Source organism: Hyla sarda, chromosome 10, assembly GCF_029499605.1.
Source record: "Hyla sarda isolate aHylSar1 chromosome 10, aHylSar1.hap1, whole genome shotgun sequence".
Classification (NCBI taxonomy): domain Eukaryota; kingdom Metazoa; phylum Chordata; class Amphibia; order Anura; family Hylidae; genus Hyla; species Hyla sarda.
The window spans coordinates 95305725-95331690 of record NC_079198.1 but is presented as its reverse complement, the minus strand read 5'-3'; the positions used below and the strand labels follow the sequence as shown (position 1 = coordinate 95331690).

At 45.8% G+C, this 25966-nt stretch overlaps 1 protein-coding gene across 13 annotated transcripts in view; it reads left to right on the top strand.

Moving 5' to 3' along the window:
* Window positions 1-25966, top strand: part of AGRN (agrin) — a 537034-nt gene that overhangs the window by 354995 nt on the left and 156073 nt on the right. For all 13 annotated transcript variants that reach the window (XM_056542092.1, XM_056542091.1, XM_056542088.1 and 10 more), the window contains 3 exons: window positions 15800-16015; window positions 21201-21425; window positions 25010-25234. In XM_056542092.1, coding sequence (XP_056398067.1) covers window positions 15800-16015; window positions 21201-21425; window positions 25010-25234 — 666 coding nt within the window. The remainder of the gene's footprint in view (window positions 1-15799; window positions 16016-21200; window positions 21426-25009; window positions 25235-25966) is intronic.

Below are 25966 nucleotides of genomic sequence, written 5' to 3'. Positions count from 1 at the left end.
CGCTCTGGGACCGCAATGACCCCGTCACTGCCTCTGTACACTCCTTCTTCTCGGAAATCCGAAGTGTCTTTGAGGAACCTGCCCGAGCCTCTTCTGCTGAGACTGCCCTGTTGAACCTGGTCCAGGGTAATTCTTCCGTTGGCGAGTATGCCGTACAATTCCGTACTCTTGCTTCAGAATTGTCCTGGAATAATGAGGCCCTCTGCGCGACCTTCAAAAAAGGCCTATCCAGCAACATTAAAGATGTTCTGGCCGCACGAGAAATTCCTGCTAATCTACATGAACTTATTCACCTAGCCACTCGCATTGACATGCGTTTTTCCGAAAGGCGTCAGGAACTCCGCCAAGATATGGACTCTGTTCGCACGAGGCGTTTCTTCTCCTCGGCTCCTCTCTCCTCTGGTCCCCTGCAATCTGTTCCTGTGCCTCCCGCCGTGGAGGCTATGCAGGTCGACCGGTCTCGCCTGACACCTCAAGAGAGGACACGACGCCGTATGGAGAACCTCTGCCTGTACTGTGCTAGTACCGAACACTTCCTGAGAGATTGTCCTATCCGTCCTCCCCGCCTGGAAAGACGTACGCTGACTCCGCACAAAGGTGAGACAGTCCTTGATGTCTACTCTGCTTCTCCACGTCTTACTGTGCCTGTGCGGATGTCTGCCTCTGCCTTCTCCTTCTCTACAGTGGCCTTCTTGGACTCTGGATCTGCAGGAAATTTTATTTTGGCCTCTCTCGTCAACAGGTTCAACATCCCGGTGACCAGTCTCGCCAGACCCCTCTACATCAATTGTGTAAATAATGAAAGATTGGACTGTACCATACGTTTCCGCACGGAGCCCCTTCTTATGAGCATCGGATCTCATCATGAGAGGATTGAACTTTTGGTCCTTCCCAATTGCACCTCGGAAATTCTCCTTGGACTTCCCTGGCTTCAACTTCATTCCCCTACCCTGGATTGGTCCACTGGGGAGATCAAGAGTTGGGGGTCCTCTTGTTCCAAGAACTGTCTAAAACCGGTTCCCAGTAACCCTTGCCGTAACTCTGTGGTTCCTCCAGTAACCGGTCTCCCTAAGGCCTATATGGACTTCGCGGATGTTTTCTGCAAAAAACAAGCTGAGACTCTACCTCCTCACAGGCCTTATGATTGCCCTATCGACCTCCTCCCGGGCACTACTCCACCCCGGGGCAGAATTTATCCTCTCTCTGCCCCAGAGACTCTTGCCATGTCCGAATACGTCCAGGAGAATCTAAAAAAGGGCTTTATCCGTAAATCCTCCTCTCCTGCCGGAGCCGGATTTTTCTTTGTGTCCAAAAAAGATGGCTCCCTACGTCCTTGCATTGACTACCGCGGTCTTAATAAAATCACGGTTAAGAACCGCTACCCCTTACCCCTCATCTCTGAACTCTTTGATCGCCTCCAAGGTGCCCACATCTTCACTAAATTGGACTTAAGAGGCGCCTATAACCTCATCCGCATCAGAGAGGGGGACGAGTGGAAAACGGCATTTAACACCAGAGATGGACACTTTGAGTATCTGGTCATGCCCTTTGGACTGTGCTACGCCCCTGCCGTCTTCCAAGACTTTGTCAATGAAATTTTTCGTGATCTGTTATACTCCTGTGTTGTTGTATATCTGGACGATATCCTAATTTTTTCTGCCAATCTAGAAGAACACCGCCAGCATGTCCGTATGGTTCTTCAGAGACTTCGTGACAACCAACTCTATGCCAAAATTGAGAAATGTCTGTTTGAATGCCAATCTCTTCCTTTTCTAGGATATTTGGTCTCTGGCCAGGGACTACAGATGGATCCAGACAAACTCTCTGCCGTCTTAGATTGGCCACGCCCCTCCGGACTCCGTGCTATCCAACGCTTTTTGGGGTTCGCCAATTATTACAGGCAATTTATTCCACATTTTTCTACCATTGTGGCTCCTATCGTGGCTTTAACCAAAAAAAATGCTGATCCCAAGTCCTGGCCTCCTCAAGCAGAAGACGCCTTTAAACGACTCAAGTCTGCCTTTTCTTCGGCTCCCGTCCTCTCCAGACCTGACCCTTCCAAACCCTTCCTATTGGAGGTTGATGCCTCCTCAGTGGGAGCTGGAGCTGTTCTTCTACAAAAAAATTCTTCCGGGCATGCTGTCACTTGTGGTTTTTTCTCTAGGACCTTCTCTCCAGCGGAGAGGAACTACTCCATCGGGGATCGAGAGCTTCTAGCCATTAAATTAGCACTTGAGGAATGGAGGCATCTGCTGGAGGGATCAAGTTCTCCTGTTATTATCTACACCGACCACAAGAACCTCTCCTACCTCCAGTCTGCCCAACGGCTGAATCCTCGCCAGGCCCGGTGGTCTCTGTTCTTTGCCCGATTTAATTTTGAGATTCACTTTCGTCCTGCCGATAAGAACATTAGGGCCGATGCTCTCTCTCGTTCCTCGGATGCCTCAGAAGTTGAACTCTCTCCGCAACACATCATTCCACCTGACTGCCTGATCTCCACTTCTCCTGCCTCCATCAGGCAGACTCCTCCAGGAAAGACCTTTGTTTCTCCTCGCCAACGCCTCGGAATCCTCAAATGGGGTCACTCCTCCCATCTCGCAGGTCATGCGGGTATCAAGAAATCTGTGCAACTCATCTCCCGCTTCTATTGGTGGCCGACACTGGAGACGGATGTTGTGGACTTTGTGCGAGCCTGCACTATCTGTGCCCGGGATAAGACTCCTCGCCAGAAGCCCGCTGGTTTTCTTCATCCTCTGCCTGTCCCCGAACAGCCTTGGTCTCTGATTGGTATGGATTTTATTACGGATTTACCCCCTTCCCGTGGCAACACTGTTATTTGGGTGGTCGTTGATCGATTCTCCAAAATGGCACATTTCATCCCTCTTCCTGGTCTTCCTTCTGCGCCTCAGTTGGCTAAACAATTTTTTGTACACATTTTTCGTCTTCACGGGTTGCCTACGCAGATTGTCTCGGATAGAGGCGTCCAATTCGTGTCTAAATTCTGGAGGGCTCTCTGTAAACAACTCAAGATTAAATTAAATTTTTCTTCTGCATATCATCCCCAGTCCAATGGACAAGTAGAAAGGATTAACCAGATCTTGGGTGATTATTTGCGACATTTTGTTTCCTCCCGCCAGGATGACTGGGCAGATCTCCTCCCATGGGCCGAATTCTCGTATAACTTCAGGGTCTCTGAGTCTTCCTCCAAATCCCCATTTTTCGTGGTGTACGGCCGTCACCCTCTTCCCCCCCTCCCTACTCCCTTGCCCTCTGGTCTGCCCGCTGTGGATGAAATTTCTCGTGACCTTTCCATCATATGGAGAGAGACCCAAAATTCTCTCTTACAGGCTTCATCACGCATGAAGAAGTTCGCGGATAAGAAAAGAAGAGCTCCCCCCGTTTTTTCCCCTGGAGACAAGGTATGGCTCTCCGCTAAATATGTCCGCTTCCGTGTCCCTAGCTACAAGTTGGGACCACGCTATCTTGGTCCTTTCAAAATTTTGTGTCAAATTAATCCTGTCTCTTATAAACTTCTTCTTCCTCCCTCTCTTCGTATCCCTAATGCCTTTCACGTCTCTCTTCTCAAACCACTCATCCTCAACCGTTTTTCTCCCAAATCTGTTCCTCCCACTCCTGTTTCCGGCTCCTCGGACATCTTCTCGGTCAAAGAAATTTTAGCTGCCAAAAAGGTCAGAGGGAAAATTTTTTTTTTAGTGGACTGGGAGGGTTGTGGTCCTGAAGAGAGATCCTGGGAACCTGAGGACAACATCCTAGACAAAAGTCTGCTCCTCAGGTTCTCAGGCTCTAAGAAGAGGGGGAGACCCAAGGGGGGGGGTACTGTTACGCCGAGCGCTCCGGGTCCCCGCTCCTCCCCGGAGCGCTCGCTTCACTCTCCCCGCGGCAGCTCTCCGGTCACGTCCTCTGACCCGGGGCGCTGCGATTCCGCTGCCAGCCGGGATGCGATTCGCGATGCGGGTAGCGCCCGCTCGCGATGCGCACCCCGGCTCCCCTACCTGACTCGCTCTCCGTCTGTTCTGTCCCGGCGCGCGCGGCCCCGCTCCCTAGGGCGCGCGCGCGCCGGGTCTCTGCGATTTAAAGGGCCACTGCGCCGCTGATTGGCGCAGTGGTTCCAATTAGTGTGTTCACCTGTGCACTTCCCTATATCACCTCACTTCCCCTGCACTCCCTTGCCGGATCTTGTTGCCTTAGTGCCAGTGAAAGCGTTCCTTGTGTGTTCCTTGCCTGTGTTTCCAGACCTTCTGCCGTTGCCCCTGACTACGATCCTTGCTGCCTGCCCCGACCTTCTGCTACGTCCGACCTTGCTTTTGCCTACTCCCTTGTACCGCGCCTATCTTCAGCAGCCAGAGAGGTGAGCCGTTGCTAGTGGATACGACCTGGTCACTACCGCCGCAGCAAGACCATCCCGCTTTGCGGCGGGCTCTGGTGAAAACCAGTAGTGGCTTAGAACCGGTCCACTAGCACGGTCCACGCCAATCCCTCTCTGGCACAGAGGATCCACTACCTGCCAGCCGGCATCGTGACACGTATGGTGAAAACCTGATGGAACCGTACGCACATACAGTTCTGTACGGTTCCCATTGACTGCCATGTTTAAAAAAAAAAACGTATATGGTTTAATACAGTTTTTCACCCGGACCAAAAAACGTGGTAGACTACAGTTTTGGATACGGGTAAAAAACTGGACAAAACCATATGAGATGCAAAACGGACTATGGCTGATGTGTTGGACATACAGTTTACAATGTTAAGTCAATGCATACAGTTTTCTATACAGTTCCATACGGTTTTTAACTTGAAACCGTATACGGGAACTGTATATCAAAAACGTGGTGTGCATGCACCCTTACATGGGCCAATGGAGGGTAGAGTCACAGTTTGCCCCCTTATGCCGCCCTTTCTTTTGTTCACACAGTATACTATATACCAGTTTATGCTGTTTTCGGGAAAATAAAATACATTCATTCTCCAGACAGTTTTGCCAAAGAAAGTGAAGAGGAAAAAAGAAATGATTTGAACAATAGCGATGAATACATTAATTTAGCATAAATAAGATTAGGTCCAAATTTTGCAAAGAAATTGACAAACTCATTTCTATAGAACATACCCTACACATACAGACAAATTAACTTCTGTATTTCCACGTCTCATTGATGTCGAAAGGGGCTTTCCCCAGTGGAATCCAGATCCGCGCCGGAAGTTCCATTAGAGAACTTCTATAGTGTGCACTGAGTAACAGAATCCCATTGAGGTCAATGGATTCCGCTGTAAGCTGATACAGCTTGAAATTAATTCCGACCAGAAAATTGGTAGTGTGTAGAGGCCCTAAAAAGTAGAGAGAGCTATATGCCCTCATTCATTATTTAATGTGGTAACTTGCCACAATGCCACAAATAATAAATACATTTAAACATTTACGTGTGTGGCTTTTGGTGCGGATCCACTGTGTTTCCACAGCAAAATCCGCAACACTGTGGATTTAGAACAGATTTTGACTTCCCCATTGAGGTCCATAGGGTAAGACTGCATTCACAATGTGCCACTTGTGTAAAACCACCCTGTGGATGGATCCATACATAGGAATTATCAAAACTTGTACAAGTTTTGGAGCAGGGTCACACAGGGCGCATCCGCAGCATATTTAACTCTGCGGATGTGCCAATGGCAGTAACAAAGGGACTGCAGAGAAGTCCGGACAGAAGCTCGTTCTGCAGTCCCTCTGTTACTTCTATTGGCGCATCCGCAGCACTGAATACGCTGCGGATGCGCCCTGTGTGACCCTGTCCTTGCTACGTTTATCATTTATGCTGTGTTTGCTGCGTTTTTTTGCTTTGTTTTGTCAAAACCAATGAGATGTTACTCCAAAGTTTGTAGTAAATTACTGAAAAAGCTAAATACAGCGTTTTTACTTTTCCTTAATTCAGTTTTTATTGTATATGCTCATAAAAAAGAACAAACATTAGCACTATTACAACAAACTAAAAAAGACAGATTCAAGTACAGCAGAATAATGTAGCTCTATGAAGCGCTTCTGTTCATTACAACTAACACAGTCACGGTATTTTATTACAACAGCAACATAGTAAAAGGCTGATAAAAAAGGTATCGAAAGAAATTAAAGGGGTACTCCACTGGAAAACTTTTTTTTTTTTTTTTTATCAACTGGTGCCAGAAAGTTAAACAGATTTGTAAATGACTTCTGTTTAAAAACCCTAACCCTTCCAGTACTTATCAGCTGCTGTATACTACAGAAGAAGTTCTTTTTGAATTTCCTTTCTGCCTGACCACAGTGCTCTCTGCTGACACCTCTGTCCATTTTAGGAACTGCCCAGAGTAGGAGCGAATCCCCATAGCAACCCTATCCTGCTTCAGACAGTTCCTGACATGGACAGAGGTGTCAGCAGAGAGCACTGTGGTCAGAAAGAAAGGAAATTCAAAAAGAACTTCCTCTGTAGTATACAGCAGCTGATAAGTACTGGAAGGGTTTATATTTTTTAATAGAAGTAATTTACAAATCTGTTTAACTTTCTGGCACCAGTTGATTTAAAAGAAAATGTTTTCCAGATGAGTACCCCTTTAAGTCCTGTCTTTTTATCTCATGGTATACCTCATATTATCGAACAAATAGGGAATTATAAGATATTGACAGTATGATAGAGAAGAGACACGGGATGGAAGGGGAAATAAAATAAATTATGAGGTGTGATGTCTAGAGAAGGACAAAGAAATTCACTAAATTCACTAAACAAAGAAGATTATATAAATTAATTACTACTACAAAAGGTGACTCTGAGGCTATGAACACACAGTTTCTTGTGATGTTTTTTGGGGATATAAAATGGAAGTTTTAAAGCTCAAAAATGGCCTCAAAACAGCCTTCTTTCCCATGTGAATCCATTAGGAAAACAACTCTGTGCACAAGCATTGTTACGCCTAGCGCTCCGGGTCCCCGCTCCTCCCCGGAGCGCTCACGGCGTCTCTCTCTCCGCAGCGCCCCGGTCAGTCCCGCTGACCGGGAGCGCTGCACTGTCATGGCCGTCGGGGATGCGATTCGCACAGCGGGACGCGCCCGCTCGCGAATCGCATCCCAGGTCACTTACCCGTCCCGGTCCCCTGCTGTCATGTGCTGGCGCGCGCGGCTCCGCTCTCTAGGGCGCGCGCGCGCCAGCTCTCTGAGACTTAAAGGGCCAGTGCACCAATGATTGGTGCCTGGCCCAATTAGCTTAATTGGCTTCCACCTGCTCCCAGACTATATCTGATCACTGCCCCTGCACTCCCCTGCCGGATCTTGTTGTCTTAGTACCTAGAGAAAGCGTTTACTGTGTTTGTCCATACTGTGTACTTGACCTCCTGCTATTGCCATATTGACTACGATCCTTGCTGCCTGCCCCGACCTTCTGCTACGTCCGACCTTGCTCCTGTCTACTCCCTTGTACCGCGCCTATCTTCAGCAGTCAGAGAGGTTGAGCCGTTGCTAGTGGATACGACCTGGTTGCTACCGCCGCTGCAAGACCATCCCGCTTTGCGGCGGGCTCTGGTGAAAACCAGTAGCAGCTTAGAACCGGTCCACTAGCACGGTCCACGCCAATCCCTCTCTGGCACAGAGGATCCACCTCCTGCCAGCCGAATCGTGATAGTAGATCCGGCCATGGATCCCGCTGAGGTTCCCCTGCCAGCTATCTCTGACCTCACCACGGTGGTCGCCCAGCAATCCCGACAGATCGCCCATCTAACTCACCAGCTGTCGGAAGTGTCCACCATGGTGCAGCAACTTCAGTCGCAACTTCTGCCTCTGCTACAGCAGCAACCATCTCCTCCGCCAGCTCCTGCACCTCTTCCGCAGCGAGTGGCCACTCCTAGCCTCCGCTTGTCCCTGCCGGACAAATTTGATGGGGACTCTAAGTTTTGCCGTGGCTTTCTTTCACAATGTTCCCTGCACTTGGAGATGATGTCGGACCAGTTTCCTACTGAAAGGTCTAAGGTGGCTTTCGTAGTCAGCCTTCTGTCTGGGAAAGCTCTGTCATGGGCCACACCGCTCTGGGACCGCAATGACCCCGTCACTGCCTCTGTACACTCCTTCTTCTCGGAAATTCGAAGTGTCTTTGAGGAACCTGCCCGAGCCTCTTCTGCTGAGACTGCCCTGCTGAACCTGGTCCAGGGTAATTCTTCCGTTGGCGAGTACGCCATACAATTCCGTACTCTTGCTTCTGAACTATCCTGGAATAATGAGGCCCTCTGCGCAACCTTTAAAAAAGGCCTATCCAGCAACATTAAAGATGTTCTGGCCGCACGAGAAATTCCTGCTAACCTGCATGAACTCATTCATCTAGCCACTCGCATTGACATGCGTTTTTCTGAGAGACATCAAGAGCTCCGCCAGGAAAAAGACTTAGATCTCTGGGCACCTCTCCCTCAGCCTCCGTTGCAATCTACGCCTAGGCCTCCCGCCGAGGAGGCCATGCAAGTGGATCGGTCTCGCCTGACCCAGGAAGAGAGGAATCGCCGTAGGGAAGAAGATCTTTGTCTGTACTGTGCCAGTACCGAACATTTCTTGGTGGATTGCCCTATTCGTCCTCCACGTCTGGGAAACGCACGCTCGCACCCAGCTCTCGTGGGTGTGGCGTCTCTTGATTCAAAGTCGGCTTCTCCACGTCTCACGGTGCCCGTACGGATTTCTCCTTCAGCCAACTCCTCCCTCTCAGCCGTGGCCTGCTTGGACTCTGGTGCCTCTGGGAATTTTATTCTGGATTCCTTGGTGAATAAATTCCGCATCCCGGTGACCCGTCTCGTCAAGCCACTCTACATTTCCGCGGTCAACGGAGTCAGGTTGGATTGCACCGTGCGTTACCGCACAGAACCCCTCCTGATGTGTATAGGACCCCATCATGAAGTCATTGAGTTCTTCGTCCTTCCCAACTGTACCTCTGAGGTCCTCCTCGGTCTGCCATGGCTCCGGCTTCATTCTCCCACCCTTGATTGGACCACCGGGGAGATCAAGAACTGGGACTCTGCCTGCCATAGGAAGTGCCTCTCCCCCCCTCCCAGTCCAGTCAGGCAAGCCTCAGTGCCTCCTCATGGCCCCCGTCCTGGTGTCACACTGCCCCGTGCCAGGCTTTGCCCTCTGCCCTCCCTCCCCATTCCCACTCCTGCTGTACTGCCTGTCGTTGAGGAAACCCTCCATTCTTTCCCGGTGTCCTCATCCCAGGGAAGGCAGTTACCGAACAAAGAGAAGGGGAGACCTAAGGGGGGGGGGTACTGTTACGCCTAGCGCTCCGGGTCCCCGCTCCTCCCCGGACCGCTCACGGCGTCTCTCTCTCCGCAGCGCCCCGGTCAGTCCCGCTGACCGGGAGCGCTGCACTGTCATGGCCGTCGGGGATGCGATTCGCACAGCGGGACGCGCCCGCTTGCGAATCGCATCCCAGGTCACTTACCCGTCCCGGTCCCCTGCTGTCATGTGCTGGCGCGCGCGGCTCCGCTCTCTAGGGCGCGCGCGCGCCAGCTCTCTGAGACTTAAAGGGCCAGTGCACCAATGATTGGTGCCTGGCCCAATTAGCTTAATTGGCTTCCACCTGCTCCCAGACTATATCTGATCACTGCCCCTGCACTCCCCTGCCGGATCTTGTTGCCTTAGTGCCTAGAGAAAGCGTTTACTGTGTTTGTCCATACTGTGTACTTGACCTCCTGCTATTGCCATATTGACTACGATCCTTGCTGCCTGCCCCGACCTTCTGCTACGTCCGACCTTGCTCCTGTCTACTCCCTTGTACCGCGCCTATCTTCAGCAGTCAGAGAGGTTGAGCCGTTGCTAGTGGATACGACCTGGTTGCTACCGCCGCTGCAAGACCATCCCGCTTTGCGGCGGGCTCTGGTGAAAACCAGTAGCAGCTTAGAACCGGTCCACTAGCACGGTCCACGCCAATCCCTCTCTGGCACAGAGGATCCACCTCCTGCCAGCCGAATCGTGACAAGCATATTCATTTTAAAGGGGCACTCCGGCACTAAGACATCTTATCCCCTATCCAAAGCATATGATTCCTGACCGCTGGAGTCCCGCCGCTGAGGACCCCCATGATCTTCCACGCCGCACCCCGTTAGAATCAGCCCCCGGAGCGTGCTCGCTCCAGGTCTGATTACTAGCGATCACAGGGACGGAGCATAGTGACGTCACGGCTCCGCCCTGTGTGACACACAGCTGTCACACCCCCTCCATAAGCTTGCATTGAGGGGTAAAGCCGTGACGTCACACGGGGCAGAGCTGTGACGTCACTATGCTCCGTCCCTGTGATCGCTAGTAATCAGACCCGGAGCGAGCACGGAGCAAAAAATGGCTACTTTTAAGGCTCAAGAAGTCTTAAAGTTTAAGAAAGCCATGTGGCCAAATCAGGCCTATAATTGAACTCTATCCAACTGGACCATGTTGGGTAAAAAGTATTAGTCTGTCCTGAGTTGTCTGTCATTACATTCTCCAAAGGTAGTTGAGGTCATCTATCCATCTGTTATTGTTGGGGTGGTAGATTACCTCCAGTGTTATTGTTTTTGACATTTCTGGGGTTGGTGGCATTTTTTTTCTGCATGCTCTGTTGAACTGATGTTTTTGAAACTATAAATAGATATAGTCATGGCTGTAAATGTTGGCACCCCTGAAATTTTTCTAGAAAATTAAGTATTTCTCACAGAAAAGGATTGCAGTAACACATGTTTTGCTATACACATGTTTACTCCCTTTGTGTGTATTGGAACTAAACCAAAAAAGGAGGAAAAAAGCAGATTGGACATAATGTCACACCAAACTTCAAAAATGGGCTGGACAAAATTATTGGCACCCTTAACTCAATATTTGGTTGCGCACCCTTTGGATAAAATAACTGAAATCAGTCGCTTCCTATAACCATTAATAAGCTTCTCACACCTCTCACTCTTCCTTTGCAGACTGCTCCAGGTCTCTCTTTTTGGAAGGCGTCTTTTCCCAACAGCAATTTTAAGAAAGATCTCTCCACAGGTGTTCAATGGGATTTAGATCTGGACTCATTGCTGCCACTTCAGAACTCTCCAGTGCTTTGTTGCCATCCATTTCTGGGTGCTTTTTGACGTATGTTTGGGGTCATTGTCCTGCTGGACCCAAGATCTTGGACGCAAACCCAGCTTTCTGACACTGGGCTGTACAGTGCAACCCAAAATCCGCTGGTAATCCTAAGATTTCATGATGCCTTATACAAATTCAAGGCACCCAGTGCTAGAGGCAGCAAAACAACCCCAAAACATCATTGAACCTCCACCATATTTCACTTTTCTTTGTAGGTCTCATTCCGTTTTTCGGTAAACAGTAGAATGATGTGCTTTACCAAAAAGCTCTATCTTGGTCTCATCTGTCCACAAGATTTTTTCCCAAAAGGATTTTGGCTTATTCAAGTTCATTTTGGCAAAATGTAGCCTTGCTTTTTTGTGTCTCTGTGCCAGCAGTGGGGTCCTCCTGGGTCTATTGCCATAGCTTTTCATTTCATTTAAATGTCGATGGAGAGTTCGCGCTGACACTGATGCTCCCTGAGCCTGCAGGACAGCTTGAATATCTTTGGAACTTGTTAGGGGCTGCTTGTCTACCATCCGGACTATCCTGTGTTGACACCTTCATCAATTTTTCTCTTCCGTCCATGCCCAGGGAGATCAGCCATGGGTTGCAAACTTCTTGATAATGTTGCGCACTGTGGACAAAGGCAAATCTAGATCTCTGGAGATGGACTTGTAACCTTGAGATCGTTGATATTTTTCCACAATTTTGGTTCTCAAGTCCTCACAGTTCTCTTCTCCTCTTTCTGTTGTCCATGCTTAGTGTGGGACACACAGAGACACAATGCAAAGACTAAGTGAACTTCTCTCCTTTATATCTGCTTTCAGGTGTGATTTTTATATTGCCTACACCTGTTTCTTCCCCCAGGTGAGTTTAAAAGCATCACATGCTTGAAACAATCTTATTTTCCACAATTTTGAAAGGGTGCCAATTATTTTGTCCAGCCCATTTTTGCAGTTTTGTGTGACATTATGTCTAATTAGCTTTTTTTCTTTCCAAGGGAATAAACATGTGTATAGCAAAACATGCGTTACTGCAATCCTTTTCTGTGAGAAATACTTCCTTTTCTAGAAACATTTCAGGGGTGCAAACATTTACGGCCATGACTGTACCTTTAGGAAACCCCCCCGGAAAAAAAAACACGTTTGAAGTGTTACAAAAGACAAAATGCCACAAAATCTTTGAATAATGCTATGAAAAAAAACATTTTAAACTCAACCTTTTAAGATGCTGAAAAATGACCATGTGAAGGTGTTATGCTGTTTTCTGATTTACGGCTTTTATATTAATGAATGCTGTTTAAACCAAGCCATCCTGGATTCCCTCTTTAGACATAAGATAACCATTGACCTATGTGTAGACAGAAGTTATCACCCATGATCCCTAAATGCTGTGCACGTTCACCTAGGACTGGCTAAGGTTAAATTGCTTTGTGTGAAGCATCCCAGCTGGTCCTGTTCTTTGTGTTTGCAGGGGAAGATTTACTGCTTGCACAGCTGGCCTGTTGACCTCTGACCAGCTGATATAAAAATCAATATCTCAATATCCCTGAAGACTTTATTGATATCTAGATAGGGGAAAATACCTCTTGGAGTCATGATGTTCTTATTCTGGCAAATCTTATTTCAGGCCTCCTCTTGTGATTTACCATAATTTTGATCATTATTTTGACAACATCTTAAGGAAGAATCCTCAAAGAAATCTATATTAACACATAACTCGTATAGACGAGCACGGCTGGAGATGCGTAGCATGACAATCCTTTCCATGAGAAAGTCACTGGTAATTGGGTCCTGTAGGACCCTGTGAGAGTGTGTACGAATGGCACCTAGACATATGACCCCCTGCTCCCCAATTGTCAACTACTGAATCACAAATACAATGACTATGACCGTCATAATTAATGTGTACCAATACCTGGCCTAATGGAAGGCCTGTCTTTTGTTAAAGCTGTGTTCCATTGGTCATCCACTTTAAATTTATAATTCATGCATTGCTTTGTTATATTACCTTTGATTTATTTTGGCAGGTATGCTACATTTAAAGGGATTGTCCAGTCCCAGAAAAAATTTAAAATAAAGGGTGTCATAAAAATACATCATATTTACCTGCTTTGATCTCCCAAAGTTACTGTGTGACCGCTTAATTTGTGGCGAGCGGGGGTGCAATGTAGGGCAGATGCTGTAACCCTGGGGGCAGATGTTATTAACCCCATCCTGTTCGTGATGCCAAGAAGTTGTGTTGTCAGGGTGTGAGGTGCAGGGTAGATGCAGGGCAGATGTTATGGCCCAAGGGCCGATGGAATTAACCCCTTCTTGTTGTGACACCAGGGCGTGGTTTAGCCTTAACCACCCGAAGGTAATACCGCTGATCCTGGGTTAGGCAGGGGCAATGAAGACACCAACGCCAGATTAAGGATAACGGCAGCTTTACTGAGGCAAGACAGGTGATATAGTCTTTGCAGTACAGCCAAATATCCCAAGGAGGTGACCAGTGACACAGGGGGACCTCACAGGCTTGCTGGGACTTGCAGTAGGTAGTTTAGTGCAGGCCACGGTGACTACAGATGGACTTGACTTGACAGAGATGGTGACTGACAATAAGATGACTTGACTTACTGATGACCAACTTGTGGCTGCAGGACTTTAGGCTTGAAGCCTCCAATGCTCTGGACACAGACACTGAGACAACTGCACTGGACCTCAGCAGGAAAAAGATTGCAGCCCCTCCCCTGGTTATATAGGGGGGCTGTGCAAGGAGCCCATAGGTCACTTGGGGGGGGGGGTCACCTGGTCACTGGAGCCTCCTGGGTAGCAATTGTGGTGCCGGGGTGTTGCAATGGTGTAGCAGGGTCTGGTGTTATTAACCCCTGATTAGTCGTGACGCCAGGATGTGGTTGTTTCAATATAAGGCCCTGCCGACAACCAACCCATAAACGGCAGGCAATAAGGGAATGTCCACAGCAGGAATTGAGAAAATAACTGGACCTTTTACTTGGAATTCTTATTAAACAGTCTTTACAGTTATGCAGTTTCTCTAGAGGCAACCAGGACACAGGATACCTCGCAGGCTTTCTGGGACTTGTAGTATTGAGAATATCTATGCAGGCCACTGTGCTACTAATATTATCCTTGAGTTGAGTAGTAGTCACTAGAATTGTAGATAGAGCTTGATAACTCACGTTTTGAAGTGGCTGCAGGATCTTTAGGCTTTGGCCTAGATTCGATGAATTTAGATAGTACAGGTATTGTGCTTTCTTATGAATCCAGGAATCAAGTGCGAGAGTTTAGAGACTACAGCCCCTTATATACTAGGGGGGCTGGACTAAAGCCCATTGGTTGCAAAGCCTGTGTTTCCTGTGTCCATGGCACTCTGGCTAGTGTCACATGACAGTGGTTGACTAACCTCTATACATTTGTACAACTTTATGTATAATGAACAATATGTACACAACACATTTACAATGCATTAACAGAAGGTGAGCAAGGGTTGAGCCTTGCAGGAGAGCCCTATGGACTGCAGGGACTCTTCCAGAGGGGACCTAGAGATGGTTCAGGACCATATGCTGTACCGGAACACCACAGAATCATGTGGTACAAACATTAAAGGAACAGTACATTAAATGATACAAACCTATATACAATATGGTGATACTATAAGGGGGGCCCTGGGGGCATGCAGGGACTCTGCCTGACAGGGCAGGAGGACAATACAGGACCACATCATCCCATACTGGGACACCACAACTACTTCCTATGACGTGCTGGCCCCATTCACTGACTAAGTGGGAAGTTCCTGTGGAGTTGATAAGTCACAGTAAATAAGAAGCAGTGTGGCGTGGTGGGAAGCCGGAGCCATCAGATGGCAGTGGATTGGGGCAGGCCGACTTCTTTTTTATTTTTATGACACCCACACTCAGTTAAAAAAATAAATGGAAAAGCCCTTTTACAACCCCAGTTACTAATACCCATCATACATATTCTGTTGAATTTTTATTCTTTAATATTGATCTCATAAAAGTAGAGGAATATTTGGACAATCCCTACTTGTTAGAAGGGTCACTTATTAGCAGACCATAAAGGGTTTATTCTTTTAGAGAGTGAGATGTTCTTGAAAACCCCCTTCCAGTCTGGTCGAGATATGAGGATCCTGAACAGAGGAGCACGCTCTATTGGTCCATAATTTTCTAATAGGGTATGCTAGAATGGGTTTTCTAAAGTAAACTACCCCTTTAAAGGCCATCTCCACATTTTCTTCTCTTCATCAAAGGAGTCTTTGTGTACGAGAAAATCTAGAGAACAAAAGTATTATGGGGTCACTCAAAAATGGTGACTCTGTCGGTATAATACTAAACTTAAATGGGTAAACTGTTCCGAACACTGGAGGTGGTGCTGGTGCCGGGAACTGGTGATATCATAGCCCGCCCCCTCATGATGTCAGGCACCTGCCCCCTCAATGCAAGTCTATGGGAGGGGGCGTGACGGCTGTCACGCCCCCTCCCATAGACTTGCATTGAGGGGGCGTGGTGTGACATCATGAGGGGCGGGGCAATGACGTCACGAGCTCCCGGCACCGGCTCCAGCATTCAGAACAGTTTATTCCGAACGCTGAGCAGCGGAGTACCCCTTTAAATGTATATGTTGCCTTTACATTGACTTGAAGTCTCTCAGGTATAATGCCCACCAATGGTCTAACCTTTATCCTTCAATATTCTAGTGTGCCGTGGAATGCTGTGTGGATTTGGTGCGGTGTGTGAGAAGAGCAGTACCGACCCATCTCAGGCAACCTGCGTCTGCAAAAAGACTTTCTGCCCATCATTGGTAGCCCCCGTCTGTGGGTCTGACTATTCCACCTACAGCAATGAGTGTGAACTGGAAAGAGCCCAATGCAACCAGCAGAGGAGAATCAAAGTTATCAGCAAAGGACCTTGTGGTAAGACAGTAAATTGTTAGTGTACATTCTACATTGCAGTGATATGACATCGGAGGGCCACTGTATTTCTTTTTCTTTATTCCTCTATGATTTGCACTTCTTCGGCTACAGTATTAGTGCCAGCAATACTCCCGGAAGATGTATAATAACAATCTATATAGTTGTTGGATCAGATGCATGATCCAGTCTTGCTGCACAGTCCTGTGATTAGCTACGTTATACATTGCCTCTTCTCCCTCCTCCATCTTTTTACATCTCTCTAATGGGATATATAATAAATGGCCTCTTTCCTTTCTGAATTATACAGCTCCCTGGCCATACATATACTATAATGTGCAGTCTTACTGTTTACTGCCCATGCAGTACCTTCATCAGAGCTGCATTGCACGGCGTGCTGATCCCTGGCTTAAACTGATGCTAGATAATAATGCACAGTATATAAGACACTTTGCATTTCCCTGAGCAAATGTATAACACATGGCCTTTCCTCTTAGTTATACTGATTCCAGTTATAATGTATAAAATATGGACTTTTTCAGATCTTCCCCAATGCAGTACCTTCATTACATATTCAATGAATGGGTTGCTTCCTTTGCACTTCTAAATTTCTGTTCTTCAAAAATCCAAGTGGGATTCATAAAATGAGTTTCCTTCTCTGCCATTGCTCCAGAGGAGATGCATTATGTACTGCCTCTTCACAGACAAATCTCTGATCAGATAAATAGTGGTAATGCCTTAATGTTTCTGTACTGAAGGGCAAACTTCCATTGGCTAGGCTCTGGTTAGATGCAAGATTAAGCCCTGTGTTAGGTTCGATCCCAAAAGGTCGAGACGTCTTTTGTCAGAGGATTCCCAATTAGTGCGTGGAAGGCTTGTAAGGGGCTGCAGTCAGTCCTCCCAACGCTACCCTGCCACTCAAATCAAGACACAGACACAAGTGCTGTCTCTGAGCCGAGGGCAGTACTAGCCTGACCCTCTTCTCAAGTGTATTTTTTATATACTCGATTTTCAATCAGACATGCGCAGTAAACTTTATATTGTACAAACACAGGAAACCATAAATCCTTTGCATAGTCAGCAGAAAGTTGGATACATAGATATATAGCTTAAGCTGAAATATAATGAACCATTGTTTCAAGGACACATCTGGGGTAGAAAAAGATAAGAGTGTCTGCATCCTCCTGCATCCTTGAAGATAAGGCACCAATCGTCTCTAGTTCATAAGTTCAGGAGTTATGTAGAAAAAACAAGAAAGATAAAATGCAGTCACTTAGACTGAGAACATGGATTCTTTGGAAACAATATGGAGTCTCCTCTACCCAATTCCATCACCTGTAATGTGTATCCAGACTCTACGGGACCATTTACCCAATGTCCACAGAAAGGTAAACCCAGTGAATATCTAAGTTTTGTTGTTATCAGACATTGGAAAGTGCCTGCCCCTCCTTGCTCCTTATTGAGAAGAAGTGCTCCACCTGGTTTCCTATAATTTTCATATGAAGGAACCCCTTTCTATACATAGGGACAAGCACCATAACTTTAAAGTTTATTAAAATATTTAAAGGGGTACTCATGTGGAAAACTTTTTTTTTTTTTAAATCAACTGGTGCCAGAAAGTTAAACAGATTTGTAAATCACTTCTATTAAAAAATCTTAATCTTTCCAGTACATTTTAGCGGCTGTATACTAAAGAGAAATCCAAAAAAGAAATGCATTTCCTCTGATGTCATGACCACAGTGCTCTCTGCTGACCTCTGCTGTCCATTTCAGGAACTGTCCAGAGCAGGAGAAAATCCCCATAGCAAACATATGCTGCTCTGGACAGTTCCTAAAATGGACAGGAGAGGTCAGTAGAGAGCACTGTGGTCATGACATCAGAGGAAATGCATTTCTTTTTTTGATTTCTCTTTAGTATACAGCCCCTAAAAAGTACTGGAAGGATTAAGATTTTTTAATAGAAGTGATTTACAAATCTGTTTAACTTTCTTGCACCAGTTGATTTAAAAAAAAAGTTTTCCACGAGAGTACCCCTTTAAATGGCCTCTGTAGCCAGTTTTGTGTTCAGTTTTTACAGAAGAAAAAGAAGGAAAAGGACCTCAATTAGAGAGAAAAACTAAGGAATCGTTTGATGCATGTGTCTTTACAGAGGAAGAGGTTCTACATTTGCTTTCTAAAGTGAAGACAAATAAATCACAGGGGCCTGATGGGATACACCCAAAATTATTAAAAGAGTTTAGTGGTGAGCTAGCAAAACAGTTAGCAGATTTATTTAACCAATCAATGGTAACAGGAGCCGTCCCGGAAGATTGGAAATTAGCAAATGTTTTGCTCATTCACAAGAAGGGTAGTAAGGAGGAATCAAGCAACTATAGGCCAGTAAGTCTGACATCAATAGTGGGGAAATTAATGGAAACCCTACTAAAGTATAGGATTGTGGAACATCTAAAATCCCATGGATTGCAAGATGAAAAACAACATGGGTTTACTTCAGGGAGATCATGTCAAACAAATCTTATTGATTTTTTTGACTGGGTGACTAAAATAATAGATGGCGGAGGAACAGTAGACATCGCATATCTAGATTTTAGTAAGGCTTTTGACACTGTCCCACATAGAAGACTTATCAATAAACTACAGTCATTGAGCTTGGACTCCAATATTGTTGAGTGGATTAGGCAGTGGCTGAGTAACAGACAACAGAGGGTTGTAGTCAATGGAGAATATTCAGAGCAAGGTCTTGTCACCAGTGGGATACCTCAGGGATCTGTACTGGGTCCAATATTGTTTAATATCTTCATTAGCGATATTACAGAAGGTCTCGATGGTAAGGTATGTCTTTTTGCTGATGACACAAAGATATTTAACAGGGTTGATGTTCCTGGAGGGATCCGCCAAATGGAAAAGGATTTAGGCAAACTAGAAGAATGGTCAGAACTCTGGAAACTGAAATTTAATGTGGATAAGTGCAAGATAATGCACCTGGGGCATAAAAACCTTCAGGCAGAATATAGATTATTTGACACAGCCCTGACCTCAGTATCTGAGGAGAGGGATTTAGGAGTAATTATTTCAGAAGACTTAAAGGTAGGGAGACAATGTAATAGAGCAGCAGGAAACGCTAGCAGAATGCTTGAATGTATAGGGAGAGGTATAAGCAGTAGAAAGAGAGAAGTGCTCATGCCGCTGTACAGAACACTGGTGAGACCTCACTTGGAGTATTGTGCGCAGTACTGGAGGCCGTATCTCCAGAAGGATATAGATACTCTAGAGAGAGTTCAAAGAAGAGCTACTAAACTAGTACATGGATTGCAGGATAAAACATGCCAGGAAAGGTTAAAGGACCTTAACATGTATAGCTTGGAAAAAAGAAGAGACAGAGGGGATATGATAGAGACTTTTAAATACATAAAGGGAATCAACATGGTAAAGGAGGAGAGGATATTTAAAAGAAGAAAAACTACCACAAGAGGACATAGTTTTAGATTAGAGGGGCAAAGGTTTAAAAGTAATATCAGGAAGTATTATTTTGCTGAGAGAGTAGTGGATGCATGGAATAGCCTTCCTGCAGAAGTGGTCGCTGCAAATACAGTGAAGGAGTTTAAACATGCATGGGATAAGCATAAGGCTATCCTTCATATAAGATAGGGCCAGGGACTATTCATAGTATTCAGATTATTGGGCAAACTAGATGGGCCAAATGGTTCTTATCTGCCGACACATTGTATGTTTCTATGCATACCAACATCCACAGCAGATCGGCAACTGTAAATGTTAAGTTTAGTGTGCTTAAACTACACCAGAATGCAGAATCGGGTGTATTCTTGGCACATGGTGTCCCAAAGTCGCACCGTTTTTGCAGAAGCCACAACTTTTTTGTCGAACACAACAGAAATGGGTCTACAAAAGGGCATAAAACTCAAAGTAAATGTGGCCCATGTAAAACAGTGCGATATGGTTCGTTTTGCTCGTGTAATTATGTAATTCATGTGAATTAGTTTTTGTCCCAAGTAAGTTATTGGCTACACAACCAAATTACATGGTTGGCCTGTATGCCCCATTCTCCACTGTTAGTATTCAGTGAGTTGTGACCTGATTCTTTGGTTGTATAGCAGGAGATGTAACAGTCACAATATGCACGTGCCACCATTGGTGTTGGCCTGCTTTTATAGCCTTGCATTGGCCCATATCCCCTTACACTGTACGTAATCCTATTTCAGGCTGTCATTAGGAGTGTGGCATTGAGTAAATGAGACCTTACCTTTTTCCCCTCCAATGTAAATGAACATGACCTTTTCTATTGATGCTTGTGCGGTTTATCATGGGGCTCCTGGCTGCCCTCACCCTCCCACCAATGAAGTCAGCCTGGAGGTAACTGCTATGAATAGAGTCACACTATCTCCATGTACCATCCTCCCTCTCAGAAGTGTTTGTTAATCAGAGAAGGTGTAAAAACTCCTAAAGTGTTCATGTCTATTTCTAGAAAACACAATCCCATGAGGTATTGAGACTCTCTACTTTAGAATAGATTGTTTGAAGTCCATTGACATTGATCAGTCCGAAAGGACTAATTTTTAATTGAAAATCAGGATTTCCTTTATTTATAAGCTGTTTAGACCTTGAGGTTGGCTTGGAAACCTCAAGTAGACACTCATCCCCCATCCTGTTCCTGGATCCTGATAAGCCTTCACTTCTTATGTCATTTGTACATATAGTCAATAGGCAGAGTGGCAGCCATTCCTTAGTGTCCATCACAGTTTCCAGCTTCTTATCTCCATCTCCTCTGAGCCTTAAGCCCCAGTGACTTCTCAGCAGTGATCCTGTGATGTGAAATGCTTCACGGCACGGCACCGCACCTCCCTGATTACGATGCCGCGATTCTCATTGTCAGTGGCCTCTGATTGCATTGGCGCTCGTCCCTGGTGTTTCTGCATTATGTATTCATTCACATCCGTACTTGTCCCCAGTGGGGCTCCCAATCTAATTTCCTTACAGCATAGGCTAGGGTTAATTTTAATAACATGGATATAATTTTTTAGATGTTGGCGGAAACCCACATCGATACAAAGAAAACATATAAACAAGTTACAACTAGATCCCCAGTGCTGCGTACTGTACCTTGATATGATATTAGTAGTATAATATTGCATCGCCATGTCATTGTCATTCTCTCTTTTCTTTATTACAGGTTCCAGGGACCCTTGTTCATCTGTGTCCTGCAGCTATGGAAGCACCTGTGTACGCTCAGCAGATGGGCAGACTGCAAAGTGTGTCTGCCCAACCACCTGCGCTGGTATACCGGAGAACGTGGTCTGTGGCAGTGATGGAAAAGATTACCGTAATGAGTGTGCCCTGAACAAACAGGCCTGTGACAACCAGGAGAACCTCTACAAGAAGTTTGAGGGGCCATGTGGTTAGTAGTCATGCCATCGCGTCACTGTATATTTATTTTTGTGACGTTGGTAACATATATTCATTTACCTATATCAATACCCTACATTTACTCAATTATGTTGCCTTTTTGCTGTAAGCATATGAAGCATATGACAAACAATGTCTTTTTATTGAAGCTCGGATTGTTTGTGAAAGGATATATGAAAGGATGCCAGCTGCAGTTGATTTACGCTTTCTAAATTTGGTATTCCTGCATATAAGTGCGCTACATTAAAGCCATCATTTCTTAATACCAAATATACATACACCAACACGATGCATTGTTTTGTTCTTGTATTGATTTTATGGTGGGCGAGTTTAGAAACACTTATAGGAAGCGAACAGAGATCTTCTTAGTTTATCTAGACACATAACATATAAACGTTATTGAACGCCTATGTAATGACATTTGTGCATGTAATATCAAGACTTTAAAAAGTATTCTTTTTAATCCAGCACATTAGTATTAGACACTTACTAAACTTGTCACACGACTCAATGGCAGTGGCATAGCACACAGGGCAAGGCACAGTATATATTCTTCCAACTCGGCACTCTTAGTCTTCTTCTTCGTAATCATGGGATAGATGCCCCCAGTTGGTAGATACCCCTCCATAAGGTAGTAGCTCCCAGTAGGTAAGTAATCCCCCCATTAGGTAGATGCACCCAATGTGTAGGTGATCTCCCCATTAAGTAGATGCCCCCAGTTGGTATAGGTAGTTAGTTTTTCCCCCAGGTCCCTGGTAGGAAGGTACCGTATTTTTCGCCATATAAGATGCTCTGGCATATAAGACGCACCCAATTTTAAAGGAGGAAAATCTAGAAAAAAAAACATTCTGAACCAAATACAATGTAAAGTATAGGACAGTGATCTTCAACCTGCAGACCTCCAGATGTTGCAAAACTACAACTCCCAGCATGCCCAGACAGCCAACGGCCATGAGTTGTAGTTTTGCAACATCTGGAGGTCCGCAGGTTGAAGACCACTGGTATAGGAGGTAATACTCACGTGTCCCCGCCGCTCTGGACCCGTCACCACTCGTCACCGCTGCCCTGGATGTCGCCCTCCATCATTGTCGCCGCGTCCCCGGGGTGTATCCGTCGCTCCGGAACGTCTCTGCTGCCCGGTATTCTCGCTCTCCATCGCCGCCATCACGTTGCTACGCACGCCGCTCCTATTGGATGACGGGACAGCGTGCGTGACGACGTGATGACGACGAAGGAGAGCGCCGGCCATGCAGGAGATTCCGGCACGGAGCAGTCATTCGCCGATTGGACACCGAGGAGGCAGGTAAGGTCCCTCCCGGTGTCCTGTAAGCTGTTTGGGATTCCGCGATTTCACCGCGGCGGTCCCGAACAGCCCGACTGAGCAGCTGGGTTAGTGTCACTTTCGCTTCAGATGCGGCGGTCAGCTTTGATTGCCGCATCTGAAGGGTTAATACAGGGCATCACCATGATCGGTGATGTCCTGTATTAGCCGCAGGTCCCGGCCATTGATGGCCGCAGGGACCACCGCGATAGGACAGGGTTTTAATGTGTATTTGGTACGGTAATATCCCTTCCATAGGTTCCCACCAAAATAAAAAATAATAAAAATCCCACTCACCTTATCTCCGCTCCTGTGCAGAGGCAGGCCTCCTTCCTCCTAAGTTTCGGCACCTGGATTGGCGCAAGACTTCTCCTGTAGGTTGCACACAGTAAAATGACATCATCGTGTGAGACCCACATGAGAAGCCCTGCACTACTGTACAGTACAGAAGCAGAAAGCAGACAGCTCCTGTACAAACATTGGTGTAATGCGCTGCAGGGGGTGTACGCACAGGAGCAGGGACTCCTGTTTACTTCTGGACTATCTGCTCCTGTACAATTTTGACATTCACTTCATTCTTAGGAGCAGAAAATTTTGTGTCAATAAGAATTTTTCTGTCCCCCGTGCTTTAGAAACAACTGGGGCAGTCCTCGAAGCCCAAAACCACTAGAGGCCCAAAGTTCTCTCCCTTCATACTTTATCTACCTATAGCTCATTACCACTGGCTCATATATGTTATGCCATGTCAAGCTATGGCATCAGCAATGAGACCCACAAGAGGAACATGTATGCATATATACATCCCATACTCATTTATATATGTTTTATGACGTCAGATAATCATTTTAAAGGGATACTCAACCCCTAGACATCTTAGACGGTCATCCCGCCCCCTCCCATAGACAAGAATTGAGGGGGCTAATCGTGACATAACAAGGGGGTGTATTGTGGCATCAAGACCACAGCCATCGGAACCCAGCGTTCTAAACAAAATGTTGAGAACGCCAGGTGCGTGCAGGGTGATCGCAGGAGTCTCAGCGGACGGATCAGATATCTTATCCTCTATCCAAAGAGGCGGAGTATCTAGGGACAGAGTACCCCTTTAACTTCTACAGTGTGTTATATCCTTATATATACGTATTTATGATTAAGCAATCCCTTTCCTCGAAGATCAGAGATTCATAACAGTAACAATCTACCAGAGGCAAAGGGACCTTAGTCATGGAGAGAACAGGGATCCCTTAATCCCAGCTTCATTAAAAGTCGTGTGCTATTACTGCTATATATAATAATAAATATAGAGCAATTACCCGCCTCAATAATACGACACAACATACACAGGAGCTGGGGAGGAGATGTTGTTGCTTGAGCTAAGAAGCGCCATGGTAAATAACCTATGTATCTGAAACGTGACACATTGATATACATATTCATATCCATAGATAGAGATGTGTTATCATATGATAATAAATAGCATGGCCTTCCTGTGAGCTATGAGCCTGAATGGAACAGACTAATAAGAGAAGAAATAATTGGCAAATTGCTTACAGGTGATGGATTTCTGCTGGGAAAAGCCAACTGTCTGCTCCGAGTGAATTCACTGTTTCTCATTTAGAGCCTATTTTTTGCTTATATTCCCTGAAGACAGTTGAACCAATATACTTTTGTAGTGAATTTCATCCCTCAAAGTGTGTGTATTGTGTATCTAGATTAATATCGGAGAACACTGAGCCATTGTGAGCTAAAGCTAAATATACTTACTGGGTGTTGTTTGTGCAGGTATCTGGGTCACAAAATTCTGGTTTTGTGCTATCATCAATTCACTTTACAGCTTTATAAAATACTAGAATGATAAAGAAGAACAGTAAAAATCCAATAGTCCAGGATCATGTACAGCCTGACTACTAGCCACCATGATGACTACCACTACTGAGCATTCAGATAAAAGTCTGATACTTGACGATCACACTTGTTCAGCCGCATGTTGTATCTACATAAATATGGGTTATGGGATACAGTACTATCTGATTCTAACACTGTTCTGACCAGTACTGTACAGACTAGGATGGGTCCTAGTTTATGCGTTACATTGAGACCCTCCTTAAACAAGGGTGTGGGAAATTGGTCCTTGAATCATTCGAAGGTTTTGGATAGAGAAAGAGACACCAGATCCTTCTTTTGAAAATTTAGATTTTTACCACTATAAAAAAAAAAAAAGACATGTTATGAATTACCAATATTCTTTTTATTTTTAGATCCTTGTAAAAATGCCCTAAATGACATGAATCGGGTGTGCAGGGTAAACCCCCGCACACACAAAGTGGAAATGCTCTCGCGGCCAGAGAACTGTCCAGCCCGACGAGAACCTGTGTGCGCCGATGACGGAGTGACCTATGACAATGACTGCATCATGACCAGGAATGGAAGCATTCGAGGAATAGAACTGATGAAAGTGCGCTCAGGCCAGTGCCAGCCTCAGGGTAAGATCATGGAAGGAAAAAAGCCTGTAATGCACTACCATGGAGGAGGAAAATTACATCCTCACTTTGGTTGTGTACGCCCTTTTTCTCTTGGGACCAATCGGCATTATTGTAGAATACTGATCAGCTGGGGAATCTTCTTTAGTCTTACATGGGAAGCAAAGGCAAAGACTTCAGAGAGTAATGGCTGACTTCAGTTGGTGCACTCTAAACACAATTCTTTTGATGTGCGATGTAAAAAGTTTATTACCTTTATGAAGCATGTACAGTGACCCCTCAACTCAACAATGCCCTAAACATACAATATTTTCAACATACAATGGTCTTTCCTGGACCATTGTAACTTGAAACCAGACTCACCATACACTGTACAGACAGTCCAGATCTGCGAAACATATCAATGACTGGAAGAACTGACCAATCAGAATGGGCATTCACTGGTAAACACCTGTATTACTGAAGCATATGCACTGAATTCCTGTTTGGTAGCGCCCCCTACAGTAAAGGGAAGTACTACATGTTCTGTACTACTATTTATCTGTGACAGGGATTGCTGCTCCAAGTGGGGGCAGCTTCATTTTACTTTTTTTGGGACAGAGTATGTACTGTGCAGGACCCTGAAAAAGCTCCTGTCCTCAACATAGACAGTGAATACAGCTCTCAGCAGCTTTTTCTTACTTTTATATGTAAGGACTTGCTTTATCTGCATTAGTTATCTACTTATTTTGGTTT